We start from the raw sequence: 24577 nt of genomic DNA on the forward strand, positions 1-24577 counted from the left end.
AACTGCTACTGCTTAAGAAAGTATTTTACATCCTAAAAATCCATGGTAAGGCCAGCGCTCTTTACTTGATACAAATTATTCTGATGAATGCACTATGGAAGGAGTATAGGTTAACTCACAATGAAACTGCAACTACTGCAAACAAGGATCTAGATACCTTACTCTGAAAAGAATTAGAACCTGACAAACCAGTATTGCCTACTTTTGTCCACTTCTCTTTCTTGTTCCTACCCTTGCTGCAAGATAGTAACTTCAAATGCAGAAATTTCTAATTGAGAACTGTTTCTTTGGAGTTTTTTTTTGTAGATACATAAACCTGAGTCATCAGTGATTAAAGTTTAGCTTCAAGAAGTAAGCTACTTGAAAGCACAGTGTCAAATATTTTTCTGTGCCTCCTTTCTGCACGTTAACACTGTGGAATGCCCCCCAACTGCTTTAGTTATAATACTTCTAAGGATTTTCATAAATCTTTATTTTGACATCCATCCGTGATATTTTTAAACATTAGGAATAATATTAGAAACTATTAAATAAGTCATCAATACCTTCAGTCTTTCAAGAGAACATCCTTTCTGCTGACAGAAACGTAACCCAGCTGAGTAAGTTTCAACATGCAATATTCCCCTTTGAGAAGAGTAGTAGCAACTAATGAAAATTCCAATGCATGACACAAGGAGTAAACCTCACTGGTAGCCAAATTCCCAGTAGCTCAGACTTTCCTTTACACTCAGATTTAACACACATACAAGTTTACACATATGTAGCCTGCTCTGGAGCAATTTAAAGTTTGAGCTGCAAATCACCATCTTGCGCTAATTTTTGAAACAGTGTTAAACTGCGGAGTCTAGACTCTCGCTCGCCGTCCTTCCACAGGATGATGAGGTGGTCAGCAGAGCACGTAGCCAGTCCCAGTTCACCAAAGTACAGGAACATCTGCAATAAAACAACCACTATTACCATGAAGCCTGCTTAAATCTTCAGTGTACAGCTGGACCATGCGCATCTGAAATGGTGCTGCTTGAACACAGGCATGTAAAATTACAATGTATATTTTCTGTACGTTTCAGATATCCTAAATTTCCTACATGAAAAAAAAACTTCAGAACAGCATTTCACCTGGAAAGATCTCAGTTTAGGAAAAACAGTAAAGCCTTACAGTTAGGGAAGCTAAGGTACAGAATATTAAATAAGCTTATATCAAGTCAGCAGGATAAGAGCAAGTAACTGGCAAGAACTCTGATCTCCCAGTTTCTGAGGAATAGAAGCCACTGTTCTATTTCCTTGGGTACACTGACCCCCCTTCCCACACAACACTACAGGCTATCACCAGCAGGCCTGGAAGGAACTGAGTGTAAACAACTGTGACTGACATCAGCACATCCCTGGTCACACAGAAGCACCCACAGCTGCAAGAACTGCAACACAGGACAGAAGTAGGGCAGCACTGAAGGGATTTCTCAAGAGCCATGGAGCTGATGAGTCATGCAGTCATCCATGACCTCCACACTGATGCCGAAACTTAGCCACTAACTGCAGTCCAACACAACCACCAATGGAACCAGGTCACGTCACGCCACGATGGCACAACTGCAGCACCTGGAGTCTTCAGCTTGTTGAAGAGATCTGTCCAGGGGAAGCACACAGGCCAAGGGCTGCGCTACAGCCTGCCTGCTGTGGGAACAGCCACTTACTAGCTGTGTGGTTCCAGCAGAAATACTCTGGCCCAGCCCACATCTTGGGCTATCACATTTCATCACTACTCAACAATTCCAGCCCAATCTGCTCTAGTCTACACAGAGTTTAAAATTGGAATTTTCTGTATGTAGAACATTGCAGGAAATCACATTCACCATCATCTCGGTTATTCCTTGGCTCTGCAGCATTCAGCAAAGACCCAACATGTGCCTCTCACTTTCTTTGCTGTGCCTCTAGCTGAATTACCATATCCTCTTTCCCAGATATCAACTTTTCATACTGATAACAGGGCCTCTTTCAACAGTTTTTTTCCGGAAAGGAATATGGCAGAGAGGGGCAGAAAGCCTTGCAGAAATCTCTGCAGCATAAAAGGTTCACCTTAGCTATTTGTGAAAACATGTCAGCTTTTGGCAGCAGAAGTTCTGAAATTCAATTGTTGAATACTTGTGAGCAGAACTACTCCAGGGCCACACTACTCCTCTCACCCTGTCCTTCCCCCTGCTCCTGCCGAAAATTTATATAAAAGTCCACTGTAAGAAAGTGATATGCTACTCCAATAGGTTTGTCCAACGTGAAAAGGTGTAGAAGGGAAACTCTATTTAAAACAAAAACATACTTTAGTAAGCAGACAGAAGAACAGAATGGTACCTGATCTAAAATGAAAAGACCTCACTCATTAAGGCTCACAGAAGAGAGTTGAAAAATTCCTGAACAGGTTTTGTTTTATACAAGCCCTTGTTTAAACTGCAAATTTAAGATGAAATCTGGAACACACAGTTCCTGGCTGTATTGTTTGCAGCCTATAAAGAAACCAAATACCCCACCAGGTTATCTGTAGCACATATGTATGCATCTGCAGATACAATCCCCATACATCTGTGAGTGTTTGGGTTCCCATCAGAGCGTTAAAGTCTGTATGCATTATTGTTTTCACACTGCACTAAATATACCACACAATGTGTTGCCAGCCTCCAGAGCCAGTCAGTCAAATGTTACAGCTGTTTAAGAAATACTGCCAAAATTACATTAGTAAGTGAAATCCACTTTTTCTTGTTCTTACTAAAGCTGACTTACCTGCACTGCTGATGAATGACCAATCAAATCACCAACCAGTTCCAAGAAATACATAGGTGTATTCTCCTGCATCTTCTTAGCAGCTTGGTTTGCTTGCTTGTTCGCCCTCCCAAATCCCCACATATTGAAAAACCCTGGGGAAAGAAAAAAAATATTTTAGCAAAAACTACAATTTGTTTCCTCTACCTAAAAAGTTAACAACAGCAATCACTTAAAATCAAAAAACAGGACAGCCTGCATGGCAAAATGACAGAAGCGTTGTACTGCACAGCATTTCTATATCTGGGTTATTCATCTTGAGGGGGGAAGGAAACATCGCTACTTTTGTCCTTATTAGGTGTTATATAGTAAACATGTTGAATTACTCACCTGGATGAGACAATATACAGATTTAGCAAGAAATCAAAGACTGTCTTAAATGAACTAACTGAACAGCAAAGACTGATACAGGACAGTGATGTTTACATTTCTGTGTATTCCTAAATTGCTACTTGGGCAAACAGGAAAGAAATCATTCTGTTCACTGTGTGCCCTGCACTTAAAGCATTAGACTCCTGGTGTACACAAGTTTCTGATGCTGAACTGCTTGGTTTTATACTGCTCAGTGGCTTTCTCCTTGAGATTTAAAACTATCAGCCAAACTGAAGTGTAAAGATAGTACTCCAGATGTTCCATTTAGATAGCAAGAAACCACATATCTGTACCACAGCCTCCAGAACTGTGTCATAATACTGGCAGAAGAAAGATGGAATCTGTACACAATGCAGATCAGACTTCCTTCCTGACATGTCCCCTAGACCCACCAACACACAAAACAAGCATGCTAGACTGTGGCCCTGGTGCAAGGGAGATAACGGGAAAGACAAGCTACTCCCCAGTGGATTCCTTAGAATAAAAATAGAGCAAATCAACTGCAGTCCACCTACTTCACTATTGCACATGGCTTCTTTCACACATCTCCAATCATAGAAGTTATAAATTTCCCATGTGAAACCAAATACCACTTGTCACAATAAGAACTGTGCACATCAGCTGTCAGCAGCAATACGGAAGACAGAACGTTCCTCAAAAAGTGTTTCCAAAAAAACAGGCAGCAAAAAGGTATTTGCAAAAATTTCCATCAACAGGTATGCAGCCAGCTACACAAGATACATCAAGAATTATTCACAGATGGAAAAAATCCAACAAGAAATAACAGCTCATTACTGTTCCCAGTCCATAGTTCCAATTATATTGTCCAAAACACCTGTCCAAGACCACAACTACAAGTACCCAGGGAAGCTGCTGGACTGGCCAAAGAGCACTACAGCTGCAAGCACTATACAGATAATGTCTCTACTTGAGGAAAATGCTTGCTGAAACACCAGCGGCTAGCTCTGAGGACTGCAATATGCAGAGGTAGTAGGTAAGTGTGGCTGGATACAGCCTCAAGGTGAGTCCCAATGTCATTCCAAGTCCAAGGAGAAGATTTTGTGCCAGCTTCTCATGTGCAAGCTTCTCTTTAGCTTTCTCTACAAGGTTCTGTGACTATTTACTCTTGCATGGAAAAGGACCCAGCACTTTTCAGTATAGGAAGTGGATCAAAGAGCTCCAACCCCCCTGCCACAGGCAGGGCCACCAACCTCAGGCCTGGATCTACAACCATAATTTTTGTTAAACCAGATGATAGAACTACAAATTTTAAATAAGCTTTATGGGACAGAACTGCTTCAGTTGAACCTTCCAACTTCCCATATCAGATCTTGGAGGGCTTTTACACCCATTATCTTCTTTACTTTCCCTCCCACACCTGTTATCACTTGGTCGAACACAAGACATTATCTCTTCCTATAAAGCTGGTAACTCTCTATTTCTACCTGGTGAATACTGAGTTTCCCATTATCTTTTTCAGATGTTCTTTTCACACCCCCACTACTAGCAAACCTGTTGGAACCGGTTCAGCTGGCAGCTGCTGCTTTTCTCGGAGCTCCCAAATGCGCACACTGCCATCTTCTGAACAGGAGATCAGCTGCCTGTAAAAACAGTTGGTAAGCAACGCTAGCATGGATATTTATCTGTACAATTCACCTTGGCATGTTTCTGTAACCACAGACAGCAAGTGCATCAGGTTCTACACAAGTTTGCTACAACTCTTAAAATGTAGCAGAATCACCAGATGTTTCATACAAAACAAAGTGCATTTGTAGCAGGAAAATACTCCAACCTATAACAGACTTGCAAAATAGGTGGAACAAAATATGCATTTTCAATCATACTTTGGAAGCATACCACTCTGTAAAACAAACAAAAGAACACACCTGGACTCTGCAAATACAGTTCCACTAAGTGGCTTTCATAATCTTACTTTCATTAAGCAAAAACCTATTTTTTCTTATGGAAAAAATAATAGAATCACAGAATCATAGGGCTTGGAAGGGACCTCCAGAGGTCATCAGGTCCAACCCCCCTGCCAAAGCAGCTCCCTAGCTCATACTGCACAGATGGGCGTCCAGACAGGTCTTGAATATCTCCAGAGATGGAGACTCCACCACCTCCCTGGGCAGCCTGTCCCAGGGCTCTGTCACCCTCACTGGGAAAATGTTGGTGCGGAACTTCCTGTGCTCCAACTCGCAGCCATTGCCCCTTGTCCTGTCTCCACAGACCACTGAAAAGGGGCTGGACATTTCCCCTGCATCCCATACTTAAGATATTTATAAACATTCATACGGTCCCCCCTTAGTCTTCTTTTCTCTAGGCTGAACAGTCCCAGCTCACTCAGCCTTTCCTCATAGGCTCCAGGCCCTTAATCATCCTTGTAGCCCTCCTCTGGACTCTTTCCAGGAGATCCCTGCAGACCTTCGCTCCGTTGAACAAGAGTATAAAGGGATACAACTACACAACTATTAGATTACATACATGCATTTGAGATTGTTTTTATATACACACACGTAGCAATTGTCTAGCTTGGCTGCCAAAGTTCCAGCTAGAAATTCAGAACTAATGAACAGAAGGTACACATTATTATTCTTTGTTAAAACATTTCAACTGTTGCAAAATATTTAGTGAAAAGCATTTACTGAATATGCCATAGGCCTTTGCAAAATGCCATCGTGCTATATTTTCACAATGTTGACAAAAGTGCTTTATCAAGTCTGATTTTGAAAACAGCCATAATATTTTACTCTAGGTCTGTGAATCAAGCATAGTGGATGACAGGGTTTTTTTGCATTGAATTACAATGATGCATTTTCAAAAATCAGATCAACAAGCTCTATCTAATAAAAGCATATCAAACTAAAGATCAAGACCCTGCCCTAGAAATTAGATGTAGCATTGCAGACTGCCTCCAGCCACCATTCCAATTTCTGCATTCCTCTTCTGCACTAACAAAACGTACCACGACTCGTACCTGTTTGGAAGCTTCTCAATGTGCTGTACAGAGGAGTCATGAGCAGTTCTCTGGCAGGCAATCACACGCTTCATTTGAAGATTATATACGTATATGCCTTTCCCAACAGCAGCAAACACACACTGGAAGGAAAATTCAATGAACAACTTACAGAAACAGATACTGAAAGATCACCCTGCATGTAATGGATTTCCAGCAGTACTATGACGTCATCTAGATTGCATTACCTAGCTTGTTCCTGTCCTCGTGTTACTGCTTTATCCAAACACATGGAATCAGCAAGTTACAGGAAAAAAAATGGATGCCTGGGAGGAAATGAGAGTTCTCCTCCTATACTCTAAGCAGTTTCATTTCTGTATTTTTATCCTGTGCCTTATAGTCTAAGCCAAAACCAAGGATATCAACAAATCCACACATTTCTGCAATTAAACATTTCTGTTATGCTCTGTTTTGTGAAGAAAGACTGAGAACACAGGAACCTGTTCTGCATTTTTGCTTTCTTTTAATTTAACTGAAGCTGCACAAAGAGCTCTTGCTCAAGCATTTGGGCTCTGCGGAGTGTAGAAAAGGAACCCTTTCAAAAACGGTATCACACAACACTGCAAAGATCTGCAGTTATTTTGCATTCAATGCTCTTCTTCAGTAAAGTGCAGGGATTCTACCTCACAACCTTCACAGCCCTAAAAAGCCACACACAGCTTACAGGTTATTAGACCTAGACCCTTTCATGACTTTCAGTGATTTTAGAGAGGACAAACAAAATCGTGCATATGGTAAGTAAATGGTACCACGCAGAGTACAAAATGCTTCAAGTCAGTACCTATTTGGGGTTTTGAACATACCTTGTTTAGGTGATGGCACTCTGGATCTTTTCCTTGAATAGCCTGCTTCCATCTATGCAGACCAAAATCAGTGCCTCGTAAGCAGTTCACACTTGCCAACATTTTGTAAAGCCAGTAATCCACTGCCTTTGATTAAAATTTCCTATATATTTTCCTATATGTTTTGACATGGTTCAAAGTTTTGTCTGTCTTTTTCTTGAGGTTTTACATGGGGTTTGGGTTTTTTTTTTTTTGTGCATATCTGTGGTGGAAGTTCCAACAGCTCTGAAATTAAGGTTAGATTCCTGACAGCACTCTACCAAATGAAGAAAAAAAATACTGAGCCTATTTTTATTATTTTCCTGATTTTGTGGGAGGCTCAATTCAATGGCCTCCCACATCACACTTGCACTCCTGTATTTCAATCTTTTCTCTCAATCTTCCACTTTGAGATAGTTCTTGAGTTTCATATAGCCTTATACCTTCGCAAAAGATGCTCTTCACAGATCATTTTTTCCTCCCTTTCTCTTTTTCACCTGCACCCCCCCCAAGCCTCACCAAAACCCTGATCATCTCAAACCTTAAGAAAAGAACAGATGATGAAGTGTAAATTGTACCCTTACCTTAACAGGCAAGTTAAAAACACATATATGCATCAGGACAAGAGGCACTCCTTAGTACTGTTTCCTACTTTTGCCAAATCTTTACCATCTCATTTGTTTCCAAATTATGTTTTGCCTGCAAGCTCAGTGCCAAACTAGACAAGTGCATCTTCTCCAGCCACCAAACTACCAAGCCTGCTGACAACAGCTCGTAACAGAGGAAATGCCTTTTTTATTTTTAATTACTGAAGAACAGCATTCTGCTTTTTGATAGCAGGTAACAAAGTAATTCATTACAGGAATACATGCCTTCATCACTTCCAAAGTAGGAACCTCAGCTCTACCTGTTTAAGAGATGCATTATTGTCGAAGCTGCATTTCCAGAACCATGCAATATGAAAGGTGTACACCATCAAAAAGCACACCTCCTGTTTTACTTTTGTGTTACAGTAAACAACTAATAATTCTTTGTCAGTCAAAAAGAAATGCTGTTGTGACAATCCATTATATTAGTATGCGTTTCATCAACATATTATAACCTGACTTCAGTCAGTTCAATGATCAAAATTGTACACAAACACAGCTGTGGATGTTTCATAGAAGCCTCTCATATTAAAACAAGAACACTGAAAACACAACACACTTGGCCTTCTGTGGTAAGGTCATGTTAGCTCACTTGAAGCAGATTATTCCACTTAAATCTTTTTACCTCCTCATCAGATGTTAAGTGTTGAACTGAAGTTTCATTTGGGCTTTGAGATAACTTTATTTCCGGCTGCACATCTGGATGGACAGAGGAGTCCCAGAAGTTGCACTCAGATGCCTGTTTTGTCCAATCAAGTGCATCCCAAACTATTAATTCACCCACATGAGAACCTGTCACAAAAGTCAAGTCTGGGGTGGAGGAGGAAACACACATAGACATCTCATATTACATATAGATACATAAGATCAATTTCACACAAAGTTACAACTCTAGAAAGTTAAGACCCTATTTTCAAGTGAAGCTATGTAGAACATGCAGTATGTGACTGGACAAAACCCTCTCCCTTTGAATAAATATTTATTTGATTACCTATCACAAATCAGATAGACCTCATCACCTTTTGCTTCTCTTGTCAAATTAAAACCAGGATGGAGAACATTCACCACCCCCAGTGCTCAGTACAGTATAGCAAAGGCAAAAAGCACCAGAAGTATGTACAAGTACTTTGTTGCCTAAGTGTATCAGCACCCCTTAGACATGCCGAAGTACATTTTTGCGGTGAACAGAAACACTCATCACAAATTAAATGAGTTAATGGCAAGACTGAAGTACCAGCTCATACATTTATTAATCACACATGGAAAGGAACAGCTTCAACAACATTTGACACAAGTAGTATATTGTCTTTTAAAGCTCAATATTGTTTCCCCTTCATGATCAAAGAGGAGGAAATAATGGTAACTGGAAATCCCAGAAACACATCCATCAAATTCATGTTCTCTTCTTCCCAGCTTCTTGTCACCTCTGTATCACAGCCTCTCTGGCCTAATCAGGCTGTCACAAATAAGTCCAAGAACAAATATACACTCTCTATCACACAAGGAATAATGTGTACTGGGCTCTGGGAGTGTTCCATAAAAAAAAAAAAAAGAAAGAAAAAGGCAAGGAAGAATAAAGTAGAAGGGGTTGATACCTGTAATAGTGTAGACAGAATTTCCTGCAATACCACAGTACTGCCCTAATGAGCAGCAGACACTGCACTGTCCAGGGCCTCTAAATAGTCAATCTATAAGCAGGCCTATGCTTGCACACCCAGAACTTTCAGTTACTTTGGGACAACAACTGCAAAGGAAATGGCACTGTATATTCCATTTTAACAATCAGAAGGAATATGAAAAAACCTAGCATTTTAAACTTTCCCAACAGGAAGAAGACGTAGAGTTCCAGTCCCATCAATGACATCGCCTCTTTTGTGCTTTTTCTACATCGCAATCTGCTTAGTTTCATTTCACTGTTAATCCATTAAAAAAAGCCATTGTACTTTCACATTTTGCTATCTTTGCAGCTACACAGGAATGTACTAGTTACACAGTTTCACTCCACTTAAAAGATGGTCCTAATATATCTCCACAGTTGAAATATCCCACTGGTAACTACAAAACTAGTAATGTTATGAAGTTATTCTTACCATTCACACTGACTAATGACAAAATGTTATCCTGATGGTCAACAAGGCGTTTTACTTCAAGGAGATTCCAACTTTCAGACCCATCACCAGAAGCAATCAACCTAAAAATTACTTCAAAAACAGAGAGATTGTCTAAATAAGATTTACCATTCAGAAGAAAAATGTAGCTATGCTTAAATAAAAGACATGACTTTCAGAAAGAAACTAAAACATAGAAGTGAGACAGTACATGTGCAAAGCCGCTTATGACCACTATTGCCAAAAATAAACAGGAAAAAATTACTTAAGTGTTAAGGCCTCTTAATACAGCAGCGATAGAATTTCAGCCTACTAACTCTGACATGCAGAGAATCGGTCAGTATCAGAAGTTGCAGAAAGCAGAAGTGAAAAGTATTAGACACCTTTATGGAGAAGTAAACTAAGAGTGAAACAGACTGGAAGTTAGAAAATGTGACACCCACCTACAAGAGCCAGGAGGAAACAGAACTACCAGCCAGTCACTCAGACCTCAGTGTCAGGAAAAGTTATGGAGCAGATCATCTTGAGTGCCATCACACAGCACATACAGGACAACCAGGTGATCAGGCCCAGACAGCATGGGTTTATAAAAGGCAAGTCCTGCTTGACCAATCTGATCTCCTATGATCTGACTCCTGTAATGGTAGTGGGAAAGGCTGTGGATGTTGTCTACCTGGAATTTAGTAAAGCCGCCTACATCATTTCCCACAGCACTCTCCTGGAGAAACTGGCTGTTCGTGGCTCGGATGGGAATAGTCTTCACTGGGTAAAACTGGCTGGATGGTCAGACCCAAAGAGTTGTGAATGGAGTTACATCCAGCTGGTCTTTGGTCAGAAGTGGTGCTCCCCAGGGCTCAGTGCTGGGGCCAGTTCTCTTAAATATCTTTATCAAAAATCTGGATGAGGGCACTGAGTGCACCCTCAGTACATCTGCAGGCAACAGTTGGGCAGGAGTGTTGATTTATATATAGGAGGGCAGGAAAGTTCTACAGAGGGATCTGGACAGGCTTGATCCATGGGCTGAGGCCAATTGCTCAACAAGGCTGAGTACCAGGTCCTGCACTTGGGTCACAACAACCCCATGCAATGCTACAGGCTTGGGGAAGAGTGGCTTGAAAGCAGGGTGTTAATCTCTTCTCCCAAGAAACGAGTGATACAGGACAAGAGGAAATTACCTCAAGTTGTGTCAGGGGAGATTTAGATTGGATATTAGGGGAAAATCCTTCACCAAAAGGGTTGTCAAGTATTGGAACAGGCTGCCCAGGGAAGTGGTTGAGTCACCATCTTGGGAGGTATTTGAGACATATTTCAGTGCTAGGTTAATGGTTGGACCTTACCATTTTAAGGGTCTTTTCCAACCTAAACAATTCTACAATTCTGGCTTTCTTAAGGGCTCATCTGACTGAAAACTATTATTCAAAAAGATCTAATGTTGTCTAGTAAGGCAAGCAAGATTACCAAGAATTGAAACTTTATTTTTCCCAGGCTTGGAATTTCTTTTTTGATACTTCAGTAATTCTATAAAACATTCCTATTTATAAGGCTCTTCTCTGACAGGTAGCTAATGATTTACAGTTTGCGTACATAGAAAACCCTGTCTGCAAGTGGGCAACAGAAATCATCACATTGTCTCATTATAGCTTTGGACAGTCTAATGAGATTGGCAATTATCTTGTACTGCTGATACTGGAATAACGAAGCCCTAGAGAAGCCTAGTATCCGACAGCTCAGACAATGTGTTTCAGACCTTCTCCAGAAGGACAAATGTAGATGGCAACAATCGAATTTCAACAGGTAGCAGTAACAGTAAAAACACTACCAAAGAATAGAGAAGAGTTTTGTCACACAGATCTTAACAAAATTCCTCAATGAGATTAGCACTGTCTGTTTCTTTGTCAAATAAGGGAAAAATGAAGTAGGTCACTAATCACACCCTAACACCACATAATTTTCCTATACAATTCCAGAAGCACGTTCTTTAACAGCTGCTTCTTAGAGATAATGTGTACAGAGGAACATGAACATTCGGCAGAAATGCAACATACTCACTTAGCTCTTTGCCAACAGCTGCTGCAACACAATTTTTAGGCAATTCAACCAAAGCAGTGATACCTTTGAAAAATACAGGAGATAAAGGAGAAAAGGCTATTTATTGGCCAGAAGAAAACATGGCAAACTGTTAATCTCTTATTAATAAAGTTCTTCATAATGAAGTTATTCACAATCTTTCTCCCACTTATAAGTTATCAAAATAAAAGGATATTGCCTGAAGAATTAAATGGCATTGGATGTGAACAAATTGTTTAATGGGAGTTAAATGTCATGGGGTTTGGTCCCGAGTCCAGCAGAATTCTGAACATCAAACTTGAGGTGGTGCTAATGTTTATATCCTAATGCTGGACAGTATTAAGTACACTGTAGTAATTATTGAGCCTGGAAACAAACACAGCACCAAACTTATCGAATGCCAATACTACAACAGTATGCATGGTACTAAAATAACATGCAGAGGCTGCTGAAAAAAGAGTAGGGCGCCAGATCAAACATCCATCTTGCTGTTATTCTGCCTTCATCCTGCACAGAATTCTCCCAGTCTGTGCTGCCACAGCATTACAGGAAAATCACCCATGGAATAAGCAGTCTGCCTTCTTCCCCACAAAGGAAGCAAAAGGTCAGGAAGAGAGGGTCCATGCTGCATGTCCCACTGACTCCTTATACAAAAGTTTCAACCGCATCTCATGCTAAGCACTACAGCACCACTTGCAACTAGTATTTTACATGGTGTTGCATACTGGCCAAAAGTAGTATTAATATCATCAAAGATTTTGCAGGTTTTGTCTACCTGTATTTCATTATATGGCAAAAATAAAATATTGGTTCCAACTTTTAATTTGATTCACCGCTTTGTAGGTATCTCTGTAAAGCACTGCAATATATGCAAAAATTTTCTTCATAAGAACAGATAAATATAATCTTATTATAGAAAGGAATGCCTGACATTGAGATCTGATTACATTTACTGTATTTCCATCAAAGCCTGAATTTTCTACACCAAAAATACTGATTCTTAGTAATAAAAATAAATCTTTATGGTTCTGCTACTATAAAGCTTTACTTAGGAATAATAAAACTCCCAGTCATTCACAGAGAAAACCAGCCAAAGGATCTGGTCCACATCACAGCAAACATGTATAAAACAGCACCTAAGGTCTAGCCCTGAAAGTCAAGTCTGCTAATGTGGAGTTACTGAGATTTGACATATTCTGAAATTCATACAGCACAGGAGATTAAAAGCAACCTTAGTTCTGAAACGATTAAGCCTGACATTTAAAAAAACAGAGTGGCTTTAATACATAATGTTGTCATTAGAATTAAAGAGAATTTGCCAAGTTGGTTTTGTATCATTATACAGATCCATTTTACTTGCACTTTAACAGCTATAATGAGTCATTTACATTTTTACCTGCATCAGTAAGATGAGTGGTCTTACACAAGAGATCTAATTTTCGGTTCCAAACACATAGATCACTCCCTCCAGACAACCATACATCCAGTCTTTGAAGAACTGTCAAACACTGTAGAACAAAAATCAGATATATGTCCCTGCAAAAGTTCTATAGGGAATTTCAGTGAAACGATCATGAGCTTTAGCTAGATAAAGCTGTAAGTACTATGAAATATAGCATTCAGGTGTCACTTTCCTAAGAAGTGCAGATTTAGTTACATACTATGTTACATTTTTCCATCAACAATGCAAAACCTGATTTTTCAGTGATTTTTTTTCTACTGTTAACATTCAAGAACTAGTTTGACTCTCAGCTGCCTTTATCAACACAGTAACAAAACTAATGCATAAAATTACCTTTGTTTTACATACTTTCAAAAATAAAATTAGGGCATTAAGAGTTCCAAAAACAAATCAAGAATTACTTTTGCTGTTTATTTTAACACAGCTGTCCGTATGGCCTGTGAGCCATACATAATAGATTCTTGCACACAACAAAACAGATGTACCTAGGGTTTCCTCAGCTTACCTTCACAGTAGAATGGAAACATGATACTTTCTGAACCTGTCTGCCACTAGTGCAGTCCCAAACCTGACTTTATTCATTAAGGAAACTGAAAGGTTTATATACATTATAACTCCTGTACTCTTAACTAAGGGACAGATTGAGAAGGAAGTATGCACAGACTCAGTCTTCTGAACTCTGACTGTCTTTTCACTATTTGGCCAAAATGACTTACTGATAAAGGACCATAACAGACTGTAACAGATAACAGACTCATTTTTGCAGAAAGGATTGCATCTACTTGTCTGCAAAAACTAGTAAAATCATAGTGTAATCCAATTATACCTCCTGGATATTATCAGCCCCTACCATTCTGTGATTCTGTAGTAAATTTAAACCACCTCCAGCTAGTCTCAATGCTACTTTTAAAAGCCAAAAACAACAAAAAGCCCATAGAAATTTGAATGCTCCCCACATCTAAGGATACAATAACTGTTCTATCAGCTGATGCTGTTAAAATCAAATGTATTTTTTCTTCAGAAGCATCTGATGAAGAAAATGGTGCTATAGCTGTAATTTTCTGTGTGTGTCCATGAAGTTCAAAAAGTTTTTCTCCAGTCTGAAAAATAAAAACATGGAAAAGTAAGGGTAAGATTTGGGTGAATACCTACTGTAGCATATAACACAGGTACCAAAATGATTTTTGAAAGCAAGAATTTCTAGAGTCTAATCTCTCCATTTCCATCTAAATTATTTCAGTAATTTCTGTATTTACTTCTTACTACCTTCAGTACTGTTCAAGAACTTGGTGAGAACTAAATAACAGATGAAGTGCAAGTCTGAGCGTAATAGACAAAAAAAAAACCCCAAATAATCTCTAAAAGCCCTTGATAACTAAGTTCTGAATTAAATACCTTTCCTTTTAATGCAAATATTAGTCATTCACGCTTTTTAATGGATACTACAGTAATTTAGATATGCTGACAAACCCTCTTGTCATTTTGTTTTTTTTCATTTTAATTATTAGAAAACCTCTACCTATATCTATGGCAAACACAGTACTGCTGGTTTTGTAACAGCTTTATTTAGAATGTAAATTACCTATAGCTTCAAGCTAGTAGTTTAGATAACTGCAGCTACTTATGGTGTTTAGTTACATAGCAAAACCCTATAAAACATGTAGAAGCTTACTGGCATTTTAAACATACAATCAAAAGTGGTAACTCTGTAATTCTTTACAATTCTGGGCTATGGTGTGGGGGTTTTTTAACTAAAACTACAGAAATTTGCTTTAACAAAAATACAGTAAAAATCCTACAGAAGTAGAAAATGAAACTCAGGTCCTAAGCTTATTAAGTGAGTTTCACACTCACAAACTGCTCAGAATGCTGAGTATATACACTCACAGACATTTCCTGTACCAAATTATAAACTTTTATAAAACGCCTTCCAGAGCAAAGCACTCCCTATGACATACATAAGTATGTATATAAATATTGGCTGGATTGGGACCTTGTTACATATTTGTTGAGTTTATAGCAAACACCAAACATACATTAAAAAAGAATTCAAGCCACAAGTTCATACACACTTTCGCTTTTCACATCATCATCTCAAAATTTCCAAAGATCACTGTCTTCCCAAAACATTTTAACTTTTAAAACTTACTGTTCTCTTGGGTTCACACAATTTCTACTTTCCTTGCTCTCTTTTGAAAACTAGGATTTGACAGACTTGCTTCATTTTTACATTTTCAAACAGTAGCTCTGGAGCAGTTCTTATTTAATCTGCTTTTTTGCTACTAGACACTCCTAACTCCTCTCTCTAACTTCTATCCTCTCCAGAGCACAAAATCTACCCTCCCACCTTACCCCATCCTTCACCCTCCCCCCAAAAAACCACTCACTCACCTGAGCATTCCAAATAAATACAATTCCATCATCTCCTGCAGATGCAAACCTGGAAAAAAAAAAAAGCTGTTTAAACTTCAATATAGCATAAAGTAGTGGAAAAGCAGTAAAAAGTTACGTAAGAAAAATATTTTCAAGACATGCACTCAAGCTTTAAAGCAACCTGGTCTAGCAGCTGGCATGGGAGTCAGAAGTAGATGATCCCTACGCTCCCTTCCAAACCAAGCCATCCTATGATTCTATGAATAAGCACATATTCGTAAATCCCTATTACAGTTTAGGAAGTGAAGTCAGTACATTTTAACAGATGTTTATCATCATATACTCAATATAAGAACAAGGGTTAAGAATTTCAAAACATACTATTATAAATAGAATCCCACATTACACAACCAATTCTGTTGTCTAAAAATATGAGATCTTACCACCAAATAACAGCAAACTCTAAAACCAAATACTATTCATCAGAACCAACTAACTGCAAACATCTAACAAATTACTAACCACTCAATACTGGAGTTGTATGACACTTTGAAAGAAGACGCCAGTTTAACTAAAACAGAAATTCAATAGAGTCATGTTTTGTATATTTTCTTCATCACCACATAACCAGGACTTCTGTTTTAATAGGAAGGTATATCTGTAGTCAGTTTTCCTACTGTCAGATTCAGTTCACCAAGGCGAAGACTCATGGATGACTTGATTCTTTTCCTGTTATTGTTACCACCATGTATAACCTTGCCTATTTCCTGAAGGAACAAGGAATGGTCAAATGAGTAACAAAAAAGAGCTATTCTTAAAATGTGTTATGAACACAGTTTAATTTAATGTTTGCAATGCCAGAGTATTACATGCAATTTTATCTCAGTCCATGTTTTGGAAGACTCTTGCTGAGACTTAGCTTTCTTTTAATGATCTTCCAATCAATATGTCTCTTACTTCATGTTCAAAAAGTACAAGAGAAAAGAATAAAAAAAACAACCAGCTTTCTGTTACATTTATACAGGATTTATTTAGTATCTTCAAAAACCAATCTGAGAAAATTTTCCACTCGCTGGTTTTAGCTGAGCCACTGAGAAAACAAGAAAATCCTCCTGCAAAATTCTCAGTAAGATATTATCTAAAGACCTGAAGCGTGAAACTTGGCTTACAATAGTTGACAAAAGCCACACAATGGAATAGCTGCAGAAACTAAATAAAAACATTTCAAAAGCAGAGTAACAATACTAATTTTACTGAAAATAATCAGGTGAAAAATATTATCAGCTGTTTAACAACCCAGAAACTACCATATTCTAGACAAATAAAACCTCAGAATTATTGTCCAGTGAAGCGACTGTATTAAACTACTCAAACTCTCAGAATATTAACCAGATATATAAATTGCTCCTTATCCATAAGCTATTTTATAACCTATCTTCAAGGCAGCCTTCCAGGCTTAGTTTTACACTGATTATCCTAAGTTTAGTATCAATAATTTACCTGCTAACATAGAATAAAGCACAAAAATTTCTTTGCATCACACAGTGCGTGCAATCCAAGAATAGCCTGGTTTTATTATAAAGACTGAATATATTTACTGAGTATGTGTTTTGGTTAAAAAAATACTTTGAGGAAAGGTTATTTTAATAAATTGTCTGAGAATAATAAAAAAAAAAAGAGGACTAAAAAAACCCCTACAATTTACTTCTGTTTTTATATAAATCTTCTGGTGAATTACTACAATCTAGAAAAATAAATTTCATGGTAATGTATATAACTTTTCTGATATATTTATGACATTAAGAATGTAAACCAACAAGCTAAAAATTCTCCATGCAGTCTTCTGTGAAACACACATATATATTTACAAAATTATTAGAAAATAAGATTCTGCAGGCATTCCAAATTTGGAAGACATCACCTGCCTGATCAATGTGTGTAGGGAAGGAGAGAACCTTCTTTCTTCACAAAACACCTGCTGTACACTGCCAGGATATTAACCAAAGTCTTACCCATGTTAACTTTGTGTGCTGTATTGATGAATATATTAGAAATCCCCTTCTGTGCCTAATCTGTAAAAGATATAAATTACTACAGCTCCTTAACAGAGAGACTCTTGCCTATTACTTACATTCTTAGTACTAAAGGTTCTATTCAATTCCCCATATCTGCCAAGAGTCACTACACTTATTATTGACTGAAGACTTCACAACTTCTCTTTTAAGGCAGATAAATATTTCCTCTCTTGCAGGATTAAGTTAAGTTAGAGAACACGCAAGGGTGATTTAGACAAAGCTAGGAGAAAAGCCAGGCCATAACGTAAAACTGTTATAATTCATTCTCTCACATTTCCAAAATGACAACTGTAAATGCAGTGACTTCATCTCTGCTTCACAACTAGTTTCCCAGTTTTTGGATAATGCTGTCCTTGGAGCTAAGGAGCTAAGAACATGACGTACAAAAACTGTCAGGGAAAATGAGTGCACAAAACTAAAAATCAGAATGGAGAAACAAAGGAACCGTCAGTTTTCAGAGTACCAGAATAGGGTGAACAAGATCAAATCGGAGAAGATACATAAACCAGAGTTTAGGCATATGTTGAATTTTACTAAGCAGTCACTCTGAGTAAAGCAGTGAAAATTTCATGATTTGGAAAGTTCAGGAAAAAGTTGCATTAACTGAAGCTCAAGTAAATTAAGCACTGAGTTTAAGACCTAAGTGTAACAAAAGTTTGGTAAGACAGAAACAGCATTGTTGAGTATGCCATGTTCAATTGCTACATTGTATCTGTAGAAATGGGAGTCTGTTATATTCTTTTGTAGAAACAAAAGGTGATAAAACAGCTGTCCTCAATTCAAAAACATAAAATACATGCATCCACTCAGAACATCAGCAGACACTACTCAATATTGTCCTGGGAGAAAGTATGGGTACATGTATACAAAAGGGAACATTCAACCTAAGAACAGCCTGAAAATTAAATGCTGAATTAGCTAAAGGCATTTCTTTCAAACAAATTAATTTGCACCAAGAAACATAACACCATCACCATTATTTTCACACAGAAGTGTAATTTACAAAAGAAGCCAAAAGATGTAATAGTATACCAAGATAAAGCAAGGGTTCATCCCTTGCCTTTCTTAACCCCATGCTCTTGCCACCCTTCCACACAAAAAATAAAGATTAAAATTATTACTGTATTTTCACATATATTCTCAGAACTACTGCCAATGATTCTGTGAAACAATCTGAAACACAATTTCATACCTGCAATCATCTATTTGCACTAGAAATCGTACTATATCTTGATGTCCATTCAACACAAGGAGCTCCGTGTAAGGATTTCGTATTTGCTCTTCACCAATTGTCTGTACAGATGATTTCTAGAATTGTAGAAATATATTTTGCATGAGCATAATTATTTTCATCAGGTCTTTGTAGTGTCTAACAATCTACATATAGACATACATTAATGTATAGTATTTGAAGTTAAAAGTGCAATACCTTGTTACAAAAGATCCATTTCTTATTTCGAGTAATATCTTTCTACAACATTTATTTTAAATTATAGTATAGCATCTTCTGTTTAACAAAAGCACTTTGTTCTGCTTTAATCACTGATACACCAAGAAGAAAACAGAGTTGAGTCAGGAGCTGTCATGTGGAGCCAGCTTCATAACTCAATTCACCATACATTCAGTATTTTGTTAAATTACACCTGACAGATCTGTAAACATCCCATAGCTTTCATCTACTGTTCAGTTTTTAAAATCCTATATAAAGATAGCATATTCAAAAATAAATAATAATAAATTCTGTTCTGTTACATGATACGTAAATCACCTGTTGGGACTCTATCCACAATACCAAAGTAAAGTGCTTAAAAAAACCCATAGAGAATGCTTAATCATTTTATAGAACAGTATCAGCAACTACCTCCAACTAGACTATTAATTAAAAGAACAATCAATCACTCAGAGGAAGAACATCACAAAGCAGGGTCAATAAAATATGGCATAGGGGTGCAGCTTCAAGGCACGATTGTCCTGCTAATAACAATCATGAGTTCATTTTAATGGTGGAAAACTATTTTGTATTTAAGGTCTCACACATTCCGGAACAACTTGCTACTACACATTATTAAAAAAAATATTAAAAATCTAAGTTGCTCAGCACCTAGTGACAGTACTCTCCTCCTTCTAAATTTATTTTACATTACAGTCAGTATCACCTTACTTCCAGGACTCTCTTCTTTGAGGACTTTAATAGAACCAACACTGTAAAACAGTAATTACTGAACACTGTACAACCTGCTGCATACATAACAAATAATCCTATGTGAAAGACAAACATATTACCCCAAAAAACTTGAACATTTTCTTGCAAAAATAATAATTTGCTATTACTTCCATATTGGTACTGCAATATGATTCTTCAGAATTTAATGACAAAGTTAATAAATATTGAAAGATTTCTGTGTTTATTTTTTAAATGAAGAGGGTGTCAAAATGGTAGTTCTTGTGATTTTATCTTGGTTTCGTGCTATCTGACGGATTTCACGAAGTAATTGTTCCTCATTTTATGCAGTTATATGAGAACAGCACTTCCTACTTAAAATAATGCAAGTAGAGTCTGCACAGTTATAATGAAAAGTTGGACAAATATGGAAACTTTGAGTTCATTTGCTGTCAAATGCTAATCAAAACATTCCTTAAAAAAATTCAAAAAATCCTAAGTAAATTTCAGCACCACTAGGTAACATTAGAAATACTGTAGTCTGATGACTTCCATTTTTATTTACGAAACATACATTCACAAAATGACTGTAACACTGCTTTGAAAAAGTCAGAATTTGTGGCACTAACATTCCAATTCTATATTATGTTGTTGCCTTGTCCTGATTTCAGTCAGGATGGAGTTAACTTAATTTGTAGCAGTGGATGGAATGCTGTGTTTGAGAGTTAAAATGGGAGCAGTGCTGATAACACCCTGATGTTTTTAGTTGCTGTCAGACAGTCAAGGACTTTCTCAGCTCTTCATACTTCTCTATTCATGAGAAAGGAGGGGCGAAGCCAGGACAGGTGACCCAAACTGGCCAAAGAGAGTATTCCATGCCAACTATGTCCTGCCCAATTCAATGGGGGGGCTGATGGGAGGAGGAGCGGGCGGCTCCCGGACGCGCGGTTTTTGGGGGACGGTCAGGTTCCGCGACGGTTCTGGGTGGCATGGCCTGAGTTGTGGGTTTGGTGAGAAACTGCATTGTGTATCAACAGCTTCATATATTTTTACTCTAAAGCATTATTATATTTTATCTTTCTGCTATTTTAGTAAATTATCCTTATCCCAACCCACGGGCCTTTTAGTTTCTTGGTTTTGGGGTTGTTATTTGCCCCTTCCTTTTCCCTTCCCTTGCCTCTCACCTCCACCCCTTCCCTCTTCCCCTGCTCTTTTCCTTTAAGGAGCAGGCAGCTGCGTGGATCTCGGCTCTCAGCCAGGGTAAAACCACGACATGCCTCATACAAGGACATAGTATAGTGCTACTTTTTATGCACCCTGTGTTTAATTATGTTTTTTCTTCATTCTAAGAATTTCTGTGAATATTGAAAGGTACAATGCTGATGAAGCACTACAGATAACAATAAAACCCCAGTTTTTTCCCCCAGTACTGTCATACAATATTCTATAATCTCTACAGTGCTTCATTAGTATTTACCAAAGTGTTGGGTTACATGTGTACTCTTTCTCTGAAGAAATCTTTGGTTTATATATATATGTGTGTGTATATATATGATGTATATATACACATACTATTAATGGGACTCTCTTACAGCAATAAGTTTTTAGAAGAGAAAATTAGATGCTGCTGCTAATGGAAGCCATTCCCAAGTTGCATGTTTTGATGCAGGACCTGTAAGCATCACTATGATGATCAGTAAAAAAAAAAACCCACATTCAGAACTTTCTATAACTGATTCATCATAACCCCCCTCCGATCTGAAGCACTTAAAAGCGGGATTTTCAAAAGCAATTCACCAAAAATATCGATACAAGAGTAAGCAGACATTCTTATTTATGTTACCACGGAGCATGATAAATTAACTTATACGGATTGTGATGCTACTTCAGTTAGCTTGCTCACATTACCAGAACCATGCTGCTCAACACATACACCATCGCCATCAAAGAAAGAGATCCAGGAGCTTAAGACTAAATGATTTTCAATTCCATAGTAAAAAAAAGAAATGGGTAAGGAGAAATTTACATTTCATTAATTTAGGAGAGCTTTGTCTATTCGCCTAGTGCAACGTCACTAATATACCTGGCCTCCTCATGGCTGGCTGAAGTAATACAGAGAGAATTAACAGTTACAAAGATGACTTTTAGACCAAACCATATTACATAATACAGGAGGGAAAAAAAGAACAAAAAGTGGTTAGGGACTGACCCTTATCAGTATTTCCACAAAGAAGCAAAGTTACCACCATCAGAGCAAACAAGTGGTAGCAATGGCAAAAGAAGCCCTGGGGATGGGGTTCAACCAAGCTACAAGTGGCAGAATGGAAGAACTGGACAACACCTTGACTCATGCTCATGCTTTATTAAAACACAGTCTAACTAAACCATTGCCAGAGTTTGGAGAGGGACACATACCAGCACAGAAACAACTGCACACAAACCTATTAAACACTGCTGTAATACAACCAACAATTTGACTGATGACAAAGGTCAGAAGCATTCCCAGACGCTTTCAGTCAAAACTGGTACAGGCTGAAATTTCCACCAAAGTAACTACTGGCATTTGACCATGTCATGTCATGACTTCCTCATGTACAGCAGCTGAAAAATAATTACTGCCTCCTATTTGTCTAGATGACAAAAGCACTAAGTGTAGGGAGCCCAGTAACAAGTGCTAATTAACTTGTTGAATGCAAACTGAGAACTTCAGTAGAGACTTATGGACAAGAAAAGCCCAATAATCTCTCCCTCAAATCCAGTAAAACCTTTTGCAAGTAAGGCAACAGGAAGGATGTCATTAGTGCACTACAGAGGCCTAGTTTAGCTGATAGATAAGAAACTAAACGCTAGAAGACTACCACAAACAACAACTAGGCCACATAATGTCACTGCCTATAACTTAACACTGCCTACCAGGGAGTCCCGAGGGCAGAACTCCACATGCTTGCAAGCCATACAACTTAAGCCCCACTTGCCCCCGTCACGCTGAGCAGGAGAGAAAGCAGAACGCTCCTCACAGAGACAGTTCCCAAGCCCTTCACCTCCTGGGCAAGCTCAGCTCGGGAGTTCTCCTGTCTGCTTTTGCGGTTTTTCCTCCTCCTCTTTCTCTTGAAGGAAGCCTGTAACCCCTCCTAACAACCAGAAAGCCCCGCGGGCTGCGAACCAGCCCTGCAGGCCCTTTGCTGCCGGAGAGCGCAGGGCCCAGCCGCGCTACCACGGGACAGCAGACACACTCCAACGGGAAGACCACCGCGCAGCGCCGCCCCGCTCACGGGGCTCCAAACACTCCCCCCTCCCCTCTCCCAAAGCTCCCCACGGCCTTCCACCAGCGCCGCGGCGCGTGAGAGTGGCTGTGCCCGCAGGTAGCGCCCCAACCCCGCCTGCAGCCCCCGACAGAGGAAACATCGCCATCGCCACCGCCACCGCCGCCTCCTCCTCCTCCTCCCCCCCCCACCAACGGCCCTGACGCCCCTCCCAGCCCCGCCTCACCTCCGCCAGGCCCTGCGGCTCCCGGCCGCCGCCGATCAGCCACCGCAGCATCGGGAGCGAGACCCGCGTTCCCGCCACGAGCGAGTACCTACAGCGTCAGAATTCCCCCCCTCACCGAGCGTCCGCCACGCTCGGCCGCCAGGAGGGACGACCAAGGGCTACCACTGAGGGAAAGGCCCTCTTAATCGATCTCCGCGACGAGAACGGGCAGCCTGAGCAATCGATCGCCGAGTGGGTGCCGTGGAGCCGCCGGGGGGCGCTCTGCGAGGGCGGCCGTGGGGCGGGGCCGTGGGGCGGGGGACGTGAGGCGGGGCCGTGAGGCGGGGCCGTGAGGCGGGGCCGTGGGGCGGGGCCGTGGGGCGGGGGCCGTGAGGCGGGGCCGTGAGGCGGGGGCCGTGAGGCGGGGCCGTGAGGCGGGGCCTCAGGCAGGTTGAGATTAGTTTGCGAATTCTACAGTTTCGCTGCCGAGAGTGATGATTCCGTATAGCACACAAGTCCCCACTAGTTTTTTACTTTCTGTCTTCAATTCCAGATTAAATTTATGCTACAACAGAGACTTCTCTATTACCATTGTATTGAGACTATCTTACTTCTTTCCTAAAGTAAATGACCACCAAGACTTTCTGAATATAACAGGTTTCCCTTCACTGTGACTGTTTCCATTCTGCTTCAAAGAACCTCCTTTGGGTTTGCGATGTCCTTGTTGGAATGGGGCAGCAGGTAGGGGTGAGGCCATCCCGTTGGGCTAACTGGCAGCCTCACATAATCCAAACTCCTGTGCTTCCTCTGTCCTTAGCACAACCATCTTGGCAACCTTTCTGAATTTTAGGTGCATGTGGAGCACAATCACAAAACCCAAACCCAAAAGGCTGCACAAAACACACCCTTGAGCAGGCACCAGAAACAAAGAAACCCTTAATGTACTAATGTGTCCAGTGAGTTCAACACACACTTCTCCATATGTCTGAATCTACACATTTCACTTGCCCTGTTGTCTTTTCAGCCATGTAGTTTCAGATAATCAGCACCAGCACAGTATCAAGAGACATGACTGGGATTTCCCAAATATTTACAACAGGAGATAATGGTGGCTTGCTAAAGCCATACCTTTGAGTAAGCTGTGTGCAGAAAGCATAGGATGCATACAACATCTAGAATGAAATGCTGCCATAGTGACA

At 39.5% G+C, this 24577-nt stretch overlaps 1 protein-coding gene across 1 annotated transcript; it reads right to left on the reverse strand.

Annotated features, from left to right (window-relative positions):
• Positions 1 to 502: 502 nt before the first annotated feature.
• On the reverse strand, positions 503 to 23450 carry WDR41 (WD repeat domain 41; the record flags this gene model as incomplete). Its single annotated transcript, XM_084278012.1, has 13 exons — positions 503 to 933; positions 2770 to 2903; positions 4693 to 4781; positions 6158 to 6279; positions 8290 to 8474; positions 9755 to 9865; positions 11822 to 11884; positions 13236 to 13347; positions 13807 to 13869; positions 14270 to 14401; positions 15693 to 15741; positions 18942 to 19057; positions 23400 to 23450. The coding sequence occupies 13 exons, from the start codon at positions 23448 to 23450 to the stop codon at positions 781 to 783; spliced, it is 1380 nt and encodes a 459-aa protein (XP_084134138.1). The 3' UTR covers positions 503 to 780.
• Positions 23451 to 24577: the final 1127 nt, after the last annotated feature.

Source organism: Gallinula chloropus, assembly GCF_964237585.1.
Source record: "Gallinula chloropus genome assembly, chromosome: Z".
NCBI lineage: Eukaryota > Metazoa > Chordata > Aves > Gruiformes > Rallidae > Gallinula > Gallinula chloropus.